At 32.9% G+C, this 18907-nt stretch overlaps 1 protein-coding gene across 12 annotated transcripts in view; it reads right to left on the reverse strand.

The window, feature by feature from the left end:
• LOC145248787 (kin of IRRE-like protein 1) overlaps positions 1-18907 on the reverse strand; it is a 2909730-nt gene that overhangs the window by 229668 nt on the left and 2661155 nt on the right. For all 12 annotated transcript variants that reach the window (XR_013863395.1, XM_080110422.1, XM_080110421.1 and 9 more), the window contains 4 exons: positions 15624-15878; positions 15221-15514; positions 3674-3784; positions 2751-2902 (listed from right to left, as the gene is read on the reverse strand). Coding sequence is in view for 11 of the 12 variants with exons in the window: in XM_080110422.1 (XP_079966548.1) it covers positions 2751-2902; positions 3674-3784; positions 15221-15514; positions 15624-15878 (812 nt within the window). In the remaining variant the exon portion in view is untranslated. The remainder of the gene's footprint in view (positions 1-2750; positions 2903-3673; positions 3785-15220; positions 15515-15623; positions 15879-18907) is intronic.

The raw sequence follows: 18907 nt of genomic DNA on the forward strand, positions 1-18907 counted from the left end.
TAGGTGATATGTACTAAAAGTACATTTGCTTCAACTTTGATTCACAAGCTATCTCTTTATCAAATTACATCCGATATTTTGCTTTTAAAAAATTGGTGTTTCTAATGCAATTCATGATAAATGAAACATTTAATGTTTATTTGGTATCAAAGAAATATTGTGATAGTCATCATTTTCATTAGAAATATATTAATTCTATTGATGAATCAATACAAAGGGTGCAGATATTTGTACTTTTCAACTTTTCAATGCATATTTTTGATACTTTTGTTGTCAGTCTTGTCTTCTTCAAAACAATAGCTATATTTCCATTTTTTTTTTATTTGCAAAATAATTTATTATGGGCAATTTTGAACCTCCATATTTCTGAAAGAGACACAGAGTTCACTTTGGAATCTATTCCAGAAGGAGAAATAAGATTTTAAACTTCCTCAATAAGGAAAGATCAGAAAAGAATCGATTCAGAATCTGACAACTATAAGATGGTATCAAAGAAAAAACATGTAATCAACAATCTGACAACAATATTATCACCGGTATCTATTGATAAAGTTTACAAGATCATCAACAACAAAACCGCCAAGTTGATTGTATAGGGAAAAAATGCAGATGAAAAGTTTGGATTAGACTGGTGCTAGGTTTCATAAAAAATAAGACAACAATTTTGGTGATGCAAAATAGTGACTGAAGCAAGCAAATAAAACTGATTAACAAGTTGTAACACCTATTAGAGTCAAAAATGTTGTGGTTCTTATCCAAAAAAACAAACAAAAAAACAAACAAAAAACAAGAAGAAATTCCTGTTCTCAAGCAATAGATTAACTTTCGAAACAACCAGTAGCTTGTTGCCTCAAAGACATGCTGAGAAAGTTTCTAGTGATATCATGGTCTTTGGAGTTAATGGTGACAACATGCCACCTCACTTCCTCCCTGATGGTCTCCAGCTGAACAATAATAGCTGTATTCATATTGGTATCGAGGTAGTTAAAACTAAATACAATGAGGTCGTTGCAGGCATGCCATACATGTGATAGAAAAAATAATTTTTTTTATCTATGGCATACCTACAACTACCATACTGCCACACTAGCCGGATTGGTTGGTGTCTTATTTTACTGTGCTCTACACAAAGAAGTTAAAGGGGTTACAAACTTACTGACTGTTAGAGAACTTCATCCATTACACTTTCTTAGCTTCCCAGTTCACCTGTTTGTAACCCCTTTAACTTCTTTGTACAGAGCACAGTTAAATAAGACACCAACAAATCAAGCTGCAACATGAAGATAAGTTACCTACATAACCAGAATATTTCTGGCACAAGCCAGATGACAATGAGGAAAGCAGCCCATTATGAGACTGTTAGGAAAGGCAGATTTACTGAGTGAAATTGATAGAACAAACCAGGAAGACAAACTGATCCAGGTTTGATAAAAAAAACATAATAATAACTACTGTATCATTTTTTCTAAGACAGTAATCTTGTAAACAAATTCTGCACCCTTTAAATAAGATATGTGTGTGTGTGTGTGTGTGTGTGTGTGTATATATATATATATATATATTATATATAATATTATATATATATATATGTATTATATATATATATAATATATATAATATATATATTATATATATATAATATATATATATATATATATATTATATATATATAATATATTTTATATATATATATTATATATAAATATTATATATAAATATTATATATATATATATATATATATATATATATATATATATATATATATATATATATATATATATATTATGCACACAAAGAACTTTCTCTTCCAATACAAATATTTAAGTGTTTTCTCTTAGGTGTTTTTTGTTTCTCAATCATTTGTATCACTTTTATAGAACGATAGGAGATTCAAATAATTTTATTGTTATCAAAGTAGCTTTACTCAGTAATTCATAATATAATCATCAGATAGCATTTTTTTATGTTTAATTTATCCTGTGCTATTCAATTTACAAAAAGAATTTATTGAGCATTCAATGTTTATTTGTTTGTGTATATTGCATGACATTTGACTTGAGGAGTCAAAATGCATCAAAATATTTGTTTTTGTTTTAACAAATTTAACATTAAAAAAGTAAATATGTCCTAAATGTTATGAATATCCAAATAAAGAGTTGATACATAGCATGTGGCAAATGAATAACAAGAATGATATTTCATTTAGTATCATTTTCAAATAATGCCTTCGAATATTGAACATATCTTGATTATATTTTAGATATATGTATTACAAAAACAAAAAAAAACAAAGGAAACAAATAACTTTCCCTGTCCCTAGAAATACTATGTAAATAAAACTGGCTATAAAACAAATGAAAGAAATGCGCTTGTTCTTTAGTACCTGAGAATGGATGTTTTCAAGGCTCTGAAATCAACAGATACATCATGCTTAACTTTAATAAACAATGTCAAAGTAAGAGATTCAATTATATACACACACATTATATATATATATATATATGTATATATATATATATATATATATATATATATATATATATGGGAGAGAGAGAAAGAGAGAGAGAGATGATTAAGTAGATTTGTATCCATGCAAGGGTGATCATATAGTGTGGTTCAGGATGTGAGTTAGCCAAACACTGGCATTAAGAGATTAATATGAAAGATCAGAGTCTGCTGTCAGCGTCCAGACTGTGTTCGATGTTGTCTGTCATACCAGATAAGTGTGGTAATGTTGAGAAAAGCGTACCTTGGAGTTATAAAGTTCATCGTAGTTATCAGAATAACGGTAAAATTCCTTGTTGTAGTCCTGGCGCCATTGGTCCATCAGAGTTGGAGATTCGGACTTTACGTCTTTCTTCTTCTCCATTGTGCTGTCCGAGTCTGTGTAGGAATCAGTACCTGCAGGGTAGAGATTAGACTCTGTTTAGAGTTGACAGTGACTATGGATAAGAATTTGAATCTCCTCACGTAATAGATTCAATTTCTCTCGGGTTAGATGACAATTGAACTTCTACCCTCTTACTCCACAGCATTTACTCACTAGAGTTCATTAAATTTCATAATTTGACACTCACTAGGCAGATATTTGAAAGGTCTTTATATAAAAAAAAGATGGGATTCCCATTTACAGCTTCAGAAATTCCATATAATTTGATTTCAGACAGCAAATGAAAAGGCTTATCCAACAACCATAATGACCAAAATAATAATACAGGTCTTTCAGGGAGGGAAATCCTTTTCAAAGGACTTGGATCTTATAGCAGTTAAAAATAATTTGATTTATTAATTATACACAAACTATTAATTCATTTATAGATGTCTCTGTTTCCATTCAGAGAAGTAACACTCATTTATAAATGCTTAAAATGCCGAGATTACTGACAAGATCTTGATTTTTAAATAAAATCTCTTTAAAATTTACTGCTTCAGAAATTTGTGAAATATCCAAGCCATTTTACAAATAGAAAGCAAAAACAAAAACTAAATAGCAATTTATTACAAAAACTAAATAACAATTTATTACAAGAACTAAATAACAATTTATTACAAAAACTAAACACAACAGCAACAAAAATAAAGAGACTAAAGCAAACACATTACATTTTTTTTTCTTTAATTTCTAAATTAAGTAAATTTTCCTCATTCCTTAGGTTAAAAGTAAAAACTTACCTGAATCTGTATTTTTATATTTGTGATAAATAACACATGCCAGGATAATAATCAATATGACGGCTACACTCCCTACGGCGCCACCAATGATATACGGCATTGGTAAGACCTCTGAAATAAACAAAATTAATATTGATGTATAGTTTTACAAATAAATATGGTGACATAAAAGTTACATTATGCAAATTGAATTATAGCTTACAATACAATTTCAAGGTAAAATTTTTAAAAAATCTAATTTAAAACAAAAAAAAATTGAATATAAAAATTAAATAGGAAACAGAAAATCAAAATATGAAAAATTGAATAACTCGAGTAGCCATTCCATCCAAAGGGATAAAGGGGAATGTAAGAGATTTTAGTAAATCAATTGACGTTGCAAAGAAAAAAGAGCACACAAAACTTCAGCTCACTGCAGCAGCGTCGTCCATCAATACTTTCTGTAGACTCGTTTTCACATCTCTCTCATCTGCTTCAGTGGCTTGTTTTTATAAAAGACAGAGTCCTCTAAATTTGCATATTCGTCGAGACTGCATTGTTATATAATGCCGCAGGCGCCATCTTGGACTCTTTTCAGCATCATGACGCTGCGTCGGCAAAGTGCAGACCGAAGCCGTTTAAGAGGTAAGCCTGCGTTCCCACAATTTTCGCCACACACCCCTGATATCACTATCACAGAGAGGGCAGGGACGCGGTGGCCTTTTTCTTCGGGTGCTTCTTCGGAGAGGGAGACTGGGGGCTTTGTCCTCGCCTGTGCTTTTCTTCTTAGTTTCAGGGTCGGTAAACCTAAGGCTGCAAATCTTGGGGTCGCTGTCCGATGAAGTCGGCGTAACCCAGAATGATAGTTTACTGGTCTCGGATCCAATCTCACTCTCATCGCCGAGTGGCGGCTGCGTGTGTGATGTCAATCGAAGATCCTTGATGTGACGGCGCACCCCGTCAACCCGCACCGATTGTGGGCTGATCACTTAAGTAACATGCCCGGTTCAGTAGCACGTGGTGCACTTGCCGCAGGGGGTCTTAACCCAGACGGCATCCCCCTCTTGGATACTCTCTCTCATCGCCTCCGTCTTGGGCGGTGGGCTGGTCTCCATGCCTCTCACCCAGACGTGTGCAGTGCTTCGGCTAGCACGGTATAGTGTGAAATGTCGTCCTTAGAGGTGACATTATACCAATAGACCGCCTCAGGCACCGTACACCCCTTCCTAGCTGCGATGGTCTTTACAGTCCTGTGGTTTCTCTTGGTAATTCCATTTCTGCTGGGCACAGTGGTGCACCGAAATCGCAGATGTATATCCCAGCTGTCTGCGAACTGTTTGAACTACTTGCTAACAAAGGCAGTGCCATTGTTGGTAAATATCTCAGAGGGGGACCACGCTCGAGGTAACACTTTCCAGCTCACAGACAATGGCGACCGAGTCCTGCCGACGAAGGGGAGGCCACAATGCAAATCTAGATGGTCCGCAATCGATGAGCGTCAAAAAATGCCCGCCGTTGTGGTGAGTTACGTCCATTACGAGCCTGTTGTAATTTCCTCTCACACTCAGTTTTCTCTTCTTCTACCGGATGGGTACTAGGTCGATCGACCGACAGGTCTCGCAGCTCCTCACAACAGATTTCATGTCTCTCTTTGACACATTGGTGTCCACCAGCCTGGCGAAATAAAGGGTTTGGTTTACACCGGGGTGCCCGCTTTCGCAATGGACATCAGCAACACGGTCCGGGTTAAGCCAATGCCCAACCGCGGCGCAATTCACAGGTGCCGGTTCATCCACTTCTTTTGGCAGGTTCAGCCAACGGCGTGGCACTCTGGTCAGGCGATCGGCGTGATTCTGACAGGACTGCACCAGTGTCACATCTACGGCTAGGTTGAATTCCTTGATGATCTCGGTCAAAGTAGCAAGTCGTCTCTGTAATAGCATTTTCGATCGATGCCTTCGTTGTCAACCGTGCTTTCCCACTCAATCCATTGATGCACGTGTTATGTAATGGATGGCTGGAACCATCCGATACATAACTGAAAACAAAAAAACTTCTTTAAAAAAAAAGATAATAAAAGATTTGAAAGGTGGGCATCGAATAATCGATTGTCCACCAGTCGAAACGAAAAAATAATTACGTCGTAAACAGAGAAATCGGACGACGATTTTTTTTTTTTGTTTACAAAACAAGGGAACGTGACATTCCTTGTAAGATTGGAATGTATATGAAGTTAGTGTGAGAAATGGATTCACGTGTATAAATAAAGTCAATAATCGGTCAGCTGAAGAGAAATGGGTCGCGATGTCTCTAGGTCAAGATGCGGCGAAAGATTGTCAAAACGTGACCAGGAGACGCGTGCTCTATTATCGAGCAGAGTGAGTGACAGGTAGCGTGGCGTGGAAAAAACCAAGCAAAAAAAAAACGTGCTAATATAAGAGGTGATTTTTGGAGTCCAGCAGAAGAGAGAAACAGAAGAAGACGAGGTAGAGAAGAGAGAGACGCCGATAGGAGATGTGCGTTGTCGAGAGCATAACGTTTCACCCCCCCTCTCCATCACTGAAACGACAGTAAGCCCCACTGTTAAATTTTGAACTATTAAAAATCTCGATGTACAAGAACGAGAAAAAAATAATTTCAAAACAAAATATATTTTTATATAAAAAGCCAGCGTGTCTTACGTCTTGATTTGGTATGCTGAGTTACGTCTGATCTTTGTGTGCATGTTAATTTTCTTTCAGTCGGAATCGTTATTATGACAAGCAAATGACAGCTGGAGAACCCCGAGAGAGAAAAATGCATAGTCAAGGGGGAAATAACTCTACCGTCTTGGCCGTTACCATAACAACCAGAAAACTAAACAAAATAGACGATCAATAAGACGGCTACTTGGTTTTGTTGCAGCGGGGAACTTACTAATTACGACCGTTCCCAACCTAGGGGTCCTGGCGCTATATAACACACGCATGTAGAGTCTGTGACGATGTGTAACACTCTGGCCTGCCACTGAAGCGCCAGATTTACCCCTTTGAGAGTAGCATCAAGCTCAGCCAGGTTTATGTGCCCAGCGTCATTTTCTGGCCGAAGCAAGCAGGCATCTTCTATGATAAATCCATCAACTGCAAGAGCAACACCAAGGGTGAGTGAGCTAGCGTCCACCTAAACTGTATACTCACTCCTGTCGACGACCAGATCCCTCGGTCACTCTGGCCACAGTTTCCACCAGCATGCTTCGCAGGTAGAAATCGTGCACCTCATCGTCCCATCCTGTTGACATGGAAATCACACGTCGCTTTATGGCCGCCACCTGGAGCCTACCACACACAGGGAAGTGGCCTACCAGTTTTCCACAGATGGAAAAAATGCTCCGACGTGTAATGTTGGATGGAACTTCTGGGATGTCACCACTTCTTCCCCAGTGGAATCCGTCTGCACTGCCACTCACATGCAAACCAAGAACTTTCGCGCCATCTTGCAGGCGCTCTGGCTCCTTGCATGACAGCCCGAAGTTCTCAAAGTGTTCTTTCACCGCTTGGGTAAACATGAGGCTCTTGTTCACAAAAATTTTGTCAATATACGACGACGTTGCCTGTTGCACGGCTTCATCCTGACACCGGATCACCTGCATAATCGCTGTCATCGTAATGTTCAGGGCCACATTCAGGCCGAACCCCAGCCTGGTCAAACAATAGCGAGTGCCTTTGATCTCGACCATCTGGAACGGCCACTGTGATTTCTCAATGCGTATCTGCAGGTCGGACCTTCTGTTTATTCTCTTACCTGACAGCCATCAGGGGGATCAGCCTCCTTGGTGGCCTGGGCTCATCCTCTGAGTACGGAACTAGCCAGCCATTATCCATCCAAACCTGGACTGCCCCCTGAGCCATGCAGGAAGCGGATACTCTGTCATTCGATTTCGCAAGGACACTGGTGGCTGGTCGCCCGACCACTTTCAGGATGCGGTCCACATGTTTGTGCCCTTGTCGTATTCTGCGTGGAAGTTGGGTTCATCAAGAGTGATTGGCACGCAGACCTGTTCCTTTTGTTGGGAAAACCTCATATCACCCCAGCTGTGTAATAGTGTCCATTCCAAGGAGAAGGTCATATCAAAGAAGCTCCTTGTCAATCACCAATGCCTTCACAGCCACCGGGGGTCCATCGCCAATGTTTATATGGAGAACGCTCACCCCTAACACACCAGCGAGCCTTCGCCAACGGTTAATACTGGGACCTTCTGTTTCGTCCATGCGGTGCAATATTTCTTGTGTATGAAGGTTTGTGTGCATCCGGTGTCAACCAGCACTGAGCGCCTACACCCATCAACTTGCACTGACACTACAGGAGGCGCCTTGTTCAGTGTTGCTTTGGGGAGGGTGCTGGCGCCGCAGCTTCCTCCTCTTGCTCGTTTCCCGGACAATTCCATGCTACGTGGCCTGGCTTAGCGTCCTCGTTTTCATGCTCCATAGTTTGGGGTGTGCTTCACACCACTTCTGCAGTCTCTGGCGAAGTGGTTGAAGCCACCATATTTGTAGCACCGTGGGCTCTCTGTAGGCAATTCCAGAGCGTCAACCGCTGCCGAGACCTGCTCCACATCATCCTTTTGGATGTTTCGGGCTCTAGCCAACAACTCCTCCAACCCAAGCTCATTGAGCTTCATCGACGCCCGCAACAGCCGACTGCCGTCATCCGGGAGCCCAGAAAAAAAGCACATGTCAATATTCGATTGCTTGCACTGCTGAAGGGAGCAGCAAGCTTCTTCAGGTCGGCCAGGTAGACGTCCAGTCTCCGCTGACCCAAACCGACGTTCAGAGAATTGCCTTCAGGCAACAAAAGAGTCCGCACTGAATGCTCCGTACAATGCTTGTTTTATCTGCTCCATTGTCGCCTTATCCCCGAGCTGCTGGTACACGGCATAAGCCCCCTTCAATGGGATAACCATAGTTGGATCCTTAATTTTGCACAACTGGCAAATGCGCTCGGCCTTCTCCAGCCATTCAACAACCGAAGGACCAGCTGGGGACCCGTCAAACTCGGGTATCAGCTTCAAGTCAAATCTGTCCACGGTAAAAAATGTATGCTGAAATAGCTTGACGTTGCAAAGAAAAAAAAGCACACAAAACTTCAGCTCACTGCAGCAGCGTCGTCCGTCAGTACTTTCTGTAGATTCGTTTTCACATCCCTCTTATCTGCGTCAGTGGCCTGTTTTTATAAAAGACAGAGTCCCCTAAATTTGCATATTTGCGCGAGAGCACACAAGATTCAGCGAGACTGCATTGTTATATAATGCTGCAGGCACCATCTTGGACTCTTTTCAGCATCATGACGCTGTGTCGGCAAAGTGCACAATTTTTGCCACATCAATCAACCATAAAGAAAAAAAGAAACCCTTTTCTACAACAATGTTTTTTTTTACAAACAATGAACCAGTTATATCATCAATTTCGTTTTAGTGAAATGTATTTTTGAAAAAAAAAAAATGCAATTAGTTTGTGAAATCATAAAAAACAAATTTGTAAACAACATTTATAACAAACTAGCAAACTTGTGCTCCCCAGGAAAGTAACTCATCTAAATCTTCACTTCAACCAAGTAATAAATTATTTGCAGCTGACACAGACCTCAAAATACTTTAAGTATTAAAATTGCAAATCATATAACTTTGTAATGTGCTAAAAAACTACTTTACAACAAGTAATCATTTGGAAATGATTATTCATAATATATGTAAAGAAAAATTAAAATATAATATAAATTTATCTAAGACTTACTTAATTTTATAAATCTAATATATATAATAAAAAATGAGTTAATCAATGCTTGTTTTGCTAATTTTTGTTTTTTCCTATATACTTATCGGAAAGATTAGGAAATATTACTGTCAAACGGTGAAATGACAAAAAAGTCAAGATGTTAGGATCATTCAAATTTCGTGTAGCTTTATAATTTCCAAGAAATATTTCTTGGATTTCTGGTGTTGTTCTTTCCTCTTTGAGTTTTAAGAATATTCTAAATGTATCCACAAAAAAGAAAGATAATGAAAAAAAAAGAGTTATCTCCCTTTAAACATTATCTGTTCTGATTTACTTGAAAGAGTGAACAAATGAAATAATAACAGTACTCCGTGAAATAGTTTCCCTATGAAAAAGACTTTCTAATGTATTTATGTGGTAGTGGTAGTATATTTGAACATGAGAATAACTTCCTTTGAACCAGAAAAAATGGAAAATATCTTGAAAGTGAATGAAACAAACATATTTTCAAAACAACACTAAAAACTTGGCCTAAATTGCTGCTAAAACAGATTTTCATATGCAGCTTTTGTTTCCAGAAATAATGAATACAATCTGATAAAAATTTTTTTTAAAGAAATTTGTTAAAAATTAAAAAAAAACTTTTTCAATTAATGCCCATTCTACATGCATCTAAATTTCTGTGAAATTTCAAAGCTGCAACTATTAACACAAAGTTTAAAATAGCTGACTTATAATAAAAATGCACTGTGGTTGATATAATTTTAAAATTATATTTCTTTTTTTAAAAAAGGATTTTAATAATTTCATTATTTTTTAAATAGGATTTAAGAGATTTAATTATTTAAAAAAAAATATTGAAAATATTAAAATCTAATATATTTTAATAATTTCATTATCTTTAAAATAGGATTTTTGCAATTTTATTATTAAAAAAAATAATGAAAATATTCAAAATTAATAGACTTCAATAATTTCATTTTTTTAAATAGGAATTTAGCTATTTTATTATTTAAACAAAATAATGAAAGGATTCAAATCTTATAAATTTTAATAATTAAATAATTTTAATAATTTGATTATTCAAAAATATTTTAAAAGTATTAAAATCTTACAGATATTAATAGTTCCATTATTTTTAAAATAAGATTTTAGCATTTTAATATTAAAAAAATAATAAAAGTATTCAAATCTAATAGATTTTAGAATTTCATTATTTTTTAAATAGGATTTAATAATTTGATTAAAAAAAGAATGAACATTATCAAATTTTATTAATCTTATTAATTTAATTATTTTTAATCAGGATTTTAATAATTTGATTATTAAAAAACAATGAAAGTATAAAAATCTAATAGATTTTAATAATTTATTCTTTAAATAGGATTTTCAGAATTTTATTATTAAGAAAAATGAAAGCGTTCAAATCTAAAAGATTTTAATTATTTCATTATTTTTTAATTAAGATTTTAATAATTTCATTGTTTATAAAAATAATGAAAGTATTCAAGTCTAATAGATTTTAATAATTTTATTTTTTAAATAGGATTTTTGCAATTTTATCTTTTAAAAAATAATTAAAGTATTAAAATCAAATAAATTTTATAATTTCATTATGTTTTAATAAATTTTTTTAGCAATTTTATTATTCAAAAAATAATGAATATATTGAAATCTAATATATTTTAATAATTTTATTATTTTTATATAGGATTTTAGCCATTTTATTATTTATCAAAATAATGAAAGTATTTAAATCCAAAAGATTTTAATAAGTTCATTATTTTTTAAAAAGAATTTTAATACTTTTTTATTAAAAAAATAATAGAAGTATCCAAATCTAATAGATTTTAATAGATTTCATTATTTTTTATAAAGGATTTTAATAATATTTGTATTAAAAAAATAATAAACAAATTAAAATCTTATAGATTTTAATTATTTTATCATTTTTTAGAAAAAGATTTTAATATTTTTATTAATTTTTAAATAGGATTTAAGCAGTTTTATATTTAAAAAAATAACGACAGCATCTAAAACATATATTTTTATAATTTTTTTCAATTGTTTTTAATAATTTTATTATTTAAAAAATAATGAAAGTATTAAAATTTAAAAGTTTTAATTATTTTATTATTTTTTATTAATAGGATTTTAGCAATTTTATTATTTAATAACATGATAATAGTATTCATTACTTTAGAATTTTATTATTTTTTAAAAAGGATTTTGATGAATTTGTTATTATAAAATAATAACAGTATTCAAATATAATAGATTGTTATAATTTCATTAATTTTTAAATATAATTTTCGCAATCATATTTAAAAATTAATGAAATTAGATATTATATCATGAAATATTAAAATCTAATACATTCTAATAATTTTATTATTTTTAAAATTAGATTTTAGCAATTTAATTATTAAAAATCTGAAAGCATCTAAATCTTATAGATTTTAATAATTTCATTAATTTTTAAATAGGATTTTAGCAATTTTGGACATTAAAAAATTTAATATTCAAATCTAATAGATTTTAATAATTTCATTATTTTAAAAATAGGATTTTAGCAATTTTATTTAAAAAAAAAATATTGAAAGTATTCAAATCTAATAGATTTCATTATTTTTTATATAGAACTTTAGCAATTTTATTTAAAAAAAATAATGAAAGTATTCAAATCTTAAACATTTGATTAATTTCATTATTCTTTAAACAGTATTTAAGCAATTTTAATAAAAAACGATAAAAGTATTCAAATCTAATAGATTTTTATAATTTCATTATTTTTTAATAGGACTTTAGCAATTTTATTTTAAAAAAATAATGAAAGTATTCAAATCTAATAGATTTTAATAATTCCATTTTTTTAAATAGGATTTTAGTAATTTTATTTAAAAAAAATAATGAATGTATTTAAATCTAATAGATTTTAATAATTTCATTTTTTTAAATATCATTTGCTAATTTTATTATTGTGATCTTTTTTAGTGTCACACTTTGTTAAAAAACATAAAAATCTTTATAATGCATGTACTCATAATTGAACAAAAATGTCATAGTCCAAAACTCACATAAATATTTCAAGTAGTTTTTCTTTTAATTAAGCAAAAATCAAATTTAATCAGGAAGTGAGGAGGCTGGGAATGGCCATATTGTTTTAAATTTTGCCAAAATTCAAAAGCAACAACTCAATTCAACTACAATTTTTTTTTTTTTTCAAAAAAATAATTAAAACTTTTTAACCACTAAAAAATGAAAAAAAAACAAAACAAAAAAAACACTACTTGATCAATTCACATGATTTTTTGGAATATGAATAAATTCAAATCAAGCATTATTGGAAAGAGCATAAAAAAAAAGAAATAATATCTTTAGTTTTTTTTAAATCGGCCTATTAGAACTGGCGTTGTGACTATTCACAGTATTAAGGAATGCATGGTTCACTGGACATTTTACCTTAAGTCAGTCCTATTCAAATGCATATAAGCTTGTGACTTAAAATGGTAGGAAATTTGCACAATTGACAGACTAACCCATTTTTAAAAAATTGTATCTTCAGATCTTTTTAAGATGAAATTTTGAACATATCCTAATACCATGAAGGTTCTGTTGGCTTTTTATGACCATCTCGCTTGGTAAGTTACGGACTAATTAGCATATTCCAGTTTCATTTTAATAGCTTTAAGTAGAAACATCATAGAAACAGCTAAGAACAATGGTAAGTAAGGATTTATCATCATAGGAAGTATTATTCTATTTGTCATTATATCATCATGAAAGATCCAAGATGGCAACCAGGAAATCCAAGATGGCATCATAACACGATTCAAAGAAATTATTAACAAAATATGGCTTGTAGCAGGAAATTTTGTACAGATCAGAATTGTTTTGAAGTACATCATACTAATTAGAATAATTAAGTTTCATTTTAACGACTTTAAGTAGAAGCATCATAAAAACAGTTAAAAAAATGGGAGCTAAGCTTTTATCATCATGCGAAATATTATTCTGATGGACATTATCATTTGTCACCATTACACCATGAAAAATCGGAGATAGCAACTAGGAAATCCAAGATGGCTACCACAACGTTTCTAAGAAATTATTAACAAAATATGGCTTGTAGCAAATCGGATGAAAGGAAATTTTGTACAGATGTTTTCAAGTACATTAAACTAATTAGGATAATTAAATTTCATTTTAACGGCTTCAAGTTACCGTGATGATTATCGGGTGAGTTTCTACCATTATTTTGTATGATTTTTTATTTTTAAGTAATTATTGAAACTTCAAGCGACATTGTGGCCATATTTTCTTGTTCTCAAGTAACGCTCGACACTACTTGTTCTTTTGAATAGAAGAAACATTTACGACACCAAAAATTTATCGAGGTAGGTAGAAGAGTAACTTTCCTCTGGTAACATTTATTTGTTATATATTTGTTTTTTGACCACTTTTTCATACCTCTGTGGATTGTAAAACAAACCCAATAAAAGTTATTCTTTTACTTAACTGGATTAGTGGTTTATGTGTCTTAACTCATTTAAAAGCGTGGTCATTGTCAGTCATTCTTTTTCAAAGAATTTATTTTTTTTTAATATTTTTTTCCCTTCCCATGATTAAAAATTTATGTTTTCTAAATAACAAAAAAAAAATGAATAATTTATGTTCAGAAGTTGACGAACGATTTGTTAACAGATTTTTTTGTGCACGTCTCAGCACACAAAAATTCTCATGTTTAAATGCCGTTGTCACTACTTTTATCTACTTGTACATAAAAAGTTTTATCTAATTCTTTTCAAATTTTCAGACAAAAGAAATTAATATATTCTCTATTAAATAGCGTTCAAACACAGTTTCTATCTTTATTATTTTTGTACAACAAAGCATCAACTTTGAGATGTTCTAACTTTTGACTGGAAAGATGTATGCGTTGTGTTCAAATTTCGTAGCAAAGACAATTCTTTTCTTTAATTAACAATTAGAAACATCGTCGATGTGCACAACTTCTGCTTCAAGTATTTATGTGAACACACTCTGACTGCTTATTAGCAAAAAGTCATCTACCATGAGCGGGCATGCTATGCTGGCATGTTTCGTCATTAATAGTCGGATTTAAATGGTGATTTTTTCAATTATACAAATCACAACAAAAATATTAAAATACCATTTTAAAGTAAATTTTATTGCGAATCCAGTTATATAAGTTTTATTTTGATGGATGTAGGAGAAATGTACTTGTTACTGATATAAAGACTATCAGTGTCAAATTAAGTAGCAGTGTGTGCCTTGTCCAGCGCTGAACGTTATGGTGTCTGGTATTGCTACTTCATTCTGTAACAATATTTTTCTTTATTTTTGTTTTTTTGAAGCAAATGTAACTCTAAATAAGCACCTTCATTATTTTATATTATAAGATTTTAATTATTTCATCAATGAATATAGATTTCAGCATTTACATAATACCCTCTTTCTACATAGCAACATATATGAATGACTTTTTCCTCCCCAAACATGTCTCAAAAGGTCACCCATTTTTTCTTCTGCTAATCTCTCATTTAATTATATAATTGCTTGAAGTTTACAAAAGGAGCATTGGAGAAAAGTTTTTATCACTCAATTAAAAAAAGAAAAAAGGACACTCTCCCCCAATCTTTGGCCTCTGAATGAAGGAGCCATTTTTCAATTGATAATATGCTAAATGTTGATAGTGCAACTCTTACTTTTGTCATTTAAGAAAAACAAAACATTACAGTTCATGAAGATTTTATTTGCAAATTTCCTTAACTAGCCAGCAAAAAAACATTAGTACCTTCTTCCAATAAGGTGATGACGGCCATGTCCTCGCCATATTTGTTGGTTACGCTGCAGTTGTAGCTGCCAAAGTCCTCAGCGTGGACGTTCTTGATCTGCAGAGTACTTTTCATACCATAAGGCAATTCCTCATTACTGGCTGAGAACCGCTCGGAGCTTGGGTCAATAGATTTACCATTTCTCATCCAGTACATATTAACAGGTTTAGGGACGGATATGGCCATGCATTCTATATGTGCCGTCTCGTCTTTTCGTGAATAGAGTTGTTTTTCACTTAGAATTTGTGGTGGTCCTATAAGTATAACCAACAAAAATTATCAAGAATGGAATAGTTTTTGGAAATAAAATATTTTTCATAAATAATGAAACATAAAAAATAAGAAAAGACATGAAAAATTTACCATTTTTGAGAAGGAAGACATCTCTACTAATTTCGTTAAATCCTACAACTGTTGCGGTGCAGTAGTAAGTGCCCAAGTCAGCTTCTCGCACTCTACTGAGCTCTAGTGTTGAACCGCTCCCCAAGATGTGGTGAGAGCCTTTCTTGCGCCAGATGATACTTGGTTGAGGATTTCCCTCGGCCTCACACTTCAGTTTAGCATTTTCTTCAAGGTCTACAGCTACATGACTTGTGGTAGTGATGAAGCGAGGACCATCTGATAAGGATAGAAAAGGATAATTTTTAAGTTTGTTAAATAGATATGAATTACATTATGTTGCATTCTTTTTTTCTTATCAAATCAATCAAATATAATTAATAAAATTATTAAATATCAAATATTAATACTTTATTAGTTATCATCAATTGAACAAATCAAAAAGTCACAACTCTATGTTGTTGGATGACACCAAAACAGATGTGGGCCAAATAAATTTTTGTATCCATTAATACTATCTTGTTAAACTGACAACAAACATTAGATAATGTTTCAATGTTAATGGCAGCAATAAGCTGCCAACATAAATTAACAGCAATTATTGTAGAATATTCACCTTTATTAAACATCAAAATGATTTTATTATAGCTATTTTTTTTTTTTTTTTACATGGTAGTAACCACTTGTCAAGGCCCCGAAGCCACTCGGGGATAAGGGTTATTGCATGTACAGTAATCAATGGGATAATATCGTAGTAATCGTTAGTAATGGAGATTTGATAAAGTGTCTTACTTAAGGCGGTTTATGAAGAATTTGTTTATGTTGGACTTGAAGATATCAAAGTTGTAGTCAGGTGGGAAACAGGCAGAGTTCCACAGGTGTGCACTTCTAAGAAAGAAGCTTTGTTCATGGAAGCTATGTTTTGATTTAGGCACAGATAAAGAGTGGGGAAAATTATTGACAGTGGTTTCAGTTAGTAGGGTGTTTTTCGTGAAATAATCATAGTAACCAGACATCCCTCTTTAGATTCTTTTAAGAGTTTTAATTATGTTCCATTGGTTAAATGTGTTCCAGCCTGTATAGTTAGTTCCATCGTTAAAAATAATAAAAATAAGTTATGTGCAGTACCGATCATTGCACTGTGTAGCATTTTCTTTTTTCTCTAACTAAATGATTGACTGGGTCTGACTCTAGTACCTTTATCAACTATGATTTAACCCAAATACTTAAATTGAAAAATCAAACTTTATAATGTGAACTTTCTCTTGTTCTTTCTACAGAAACATTGATTTCATTGTATTTAAAATTGTTTTGAATTACATTTTTGGCATCATTTTTTAAATTCATTACAGAAAACATTAACAATTGTGAAATCTCTCAAATGTAAGAAAGAATGAGGTTATTAAAAAATAGGCAAAACATAAAATCTTAAATCAAAGGGAAGGAAGGATTTAATTGTAACAGAACAAATAATGCAAACACAAAATATCAATAAATATTTATCAAACACAAAATTGAATAAACAGAGTTCCAGTTAGAAAAATTTCCTTGAAGAAAAAACATTCCGAAATATAAAAAATTAGGACTTACCTCCCTTCTAACATATATAGCAATCCTTTTTTTAACAGTATGTATATTTTCATTTCAAAGATTGATAAAATGTCTAAGTCTCTTTAGAAAAAGACAAAAATTAAATCCTCTTTTTACAGTCTTTAAAGCTTATAAACACATTTCTCTCATTTTTTTTTCACTACTTTACTCGTTTTAAAATTAATCTGACAAAGTTACTTTTTTTTTTTAATTTTCACGGCTTTTTTTTCTTTCAGAGAAGGTGATTATCTTTAATTTAACTCCTTTTATTTTCATTTAAGTCTAGCTCAAGGATAAGTTTTACATTATCTCTTCGATGGAAGGCAGCTTAGATCTTTGTGTCTCTTATTCATTACGTGCCTGGCGTTGCCCGGGTGTTTGAAGGTGTGTGTTGAGCAAAAAAAAGTGGTAATAGGCAGATAGGCTCAAACTTGTACTGCAAAGGAGGAAAAGAACGTGAAAAAAAAAACTGATGTCTTTGCCGTTGCGTCCATCATCAAACCGGAAGTGACGTATGTTTAAAGGCTAGTGAATCAAAGATGGGATGACTTTCGAAAATATCGGCGAAAAAAGTTACCCTCTCCTTGTAGAAAACTGCCCAATTTAGCCAATTTTTCGATATTTGTTGTCCAAACGATACCAATCTCATGAAAATCTGTCACCTCTATCGAAAGTTTTAGGCAGACATACAAACATACATACATTTAAACAGACAGGTGAGATTTATATTATAGACTAGTGGGGCTGTCCAGCGTTGCTCGGGTGTTTGGAACTGTGTGTGTTGTGGGTGGGGGTAGACCAAAACAAATATGATAAAATAAAAAAAAAGATGTTAAACTTCTTCATAAAATCGGAAAAACAAAAAAAACAAAACAAAACAAAACAAAGTTCTGGTAGGTAGGTAGAATTGAACCAGAAGCCTTGAGATGAAGGTGGGAAATAAAGTGTGAAAAAACCCGACACGTTACCACTTGGCCAGTGTAACAAGAGAGTAACAGAAAAACGTTTGAATTAAGAATAAAAAACTGAAATAACAGGTGCGTGAATTTAATGAAGTCAAATAGAAATCCCGCAGTTAACTTTTACTGCGAGGCAGTTTTTTGGGTTTGTTTACCCAACTTTGGCTGGTTTTGTTTCCAAAGATGTTTGGGTGGGGGCGGGGGGAAACCATTTCCCCATAAAAAGGGGAGTGTCCAAATTGAATAGCAATTGTCTGATATAAGGGGGTTCCCCATATTGATGAAAGCTTTATTGCTTTCTGGACGTTCCCAACATGAAAGCCAGAAGTCTTCACTTCAGATTCGCTTTTATACGAAAAAGCGGGACACACACGAGGGGAGCCGAAATAGCAAGAATTTTATAAAAGTCGATGTAAATAAATCTAGATGCAACATGCGTTCACAAATCGTAGATATTACAATCTACACAGTATATAAAAAGTTGCAAGAAATAGTAAACCCATGGAGAACCCCCTGAAAAAATGCCTTTGCTGGACATACAAAAAAATGTACACACACATTTTGCCTTTTATATATATAGAAGATTATTTGAACTGTTTTACAACATTTTTTCCTTTTCTATGTGTGATAGACATAGAGAGGACCTACCTCAGAAACGGGTGAGAATCTCTCGGCAGTAGGCTGAAAAAAAAAAAAAAAAAAAAAAAAAAAAGAGGCCCAAGATTGTCTTTTAAAGCCTCTGGCCACGCATAGATCTCT

The sequence above is a fragment of the Euprymna scolopes genome, chromosome 27 (genome assembly GCF_053919585.1).
Source record: "Euprymna scolopes isolate OS-2025 chromosome 27, ASM5391958v1, whole genome shotgun sequence".
Classification (NCBI taxonomy): domain Eukaryota; kingdom Metazoa; phylum Mollusca; class Cephalopoda; order Sepiida; family Sepiolidae; genus Euprymna; species Euprymna scolopes.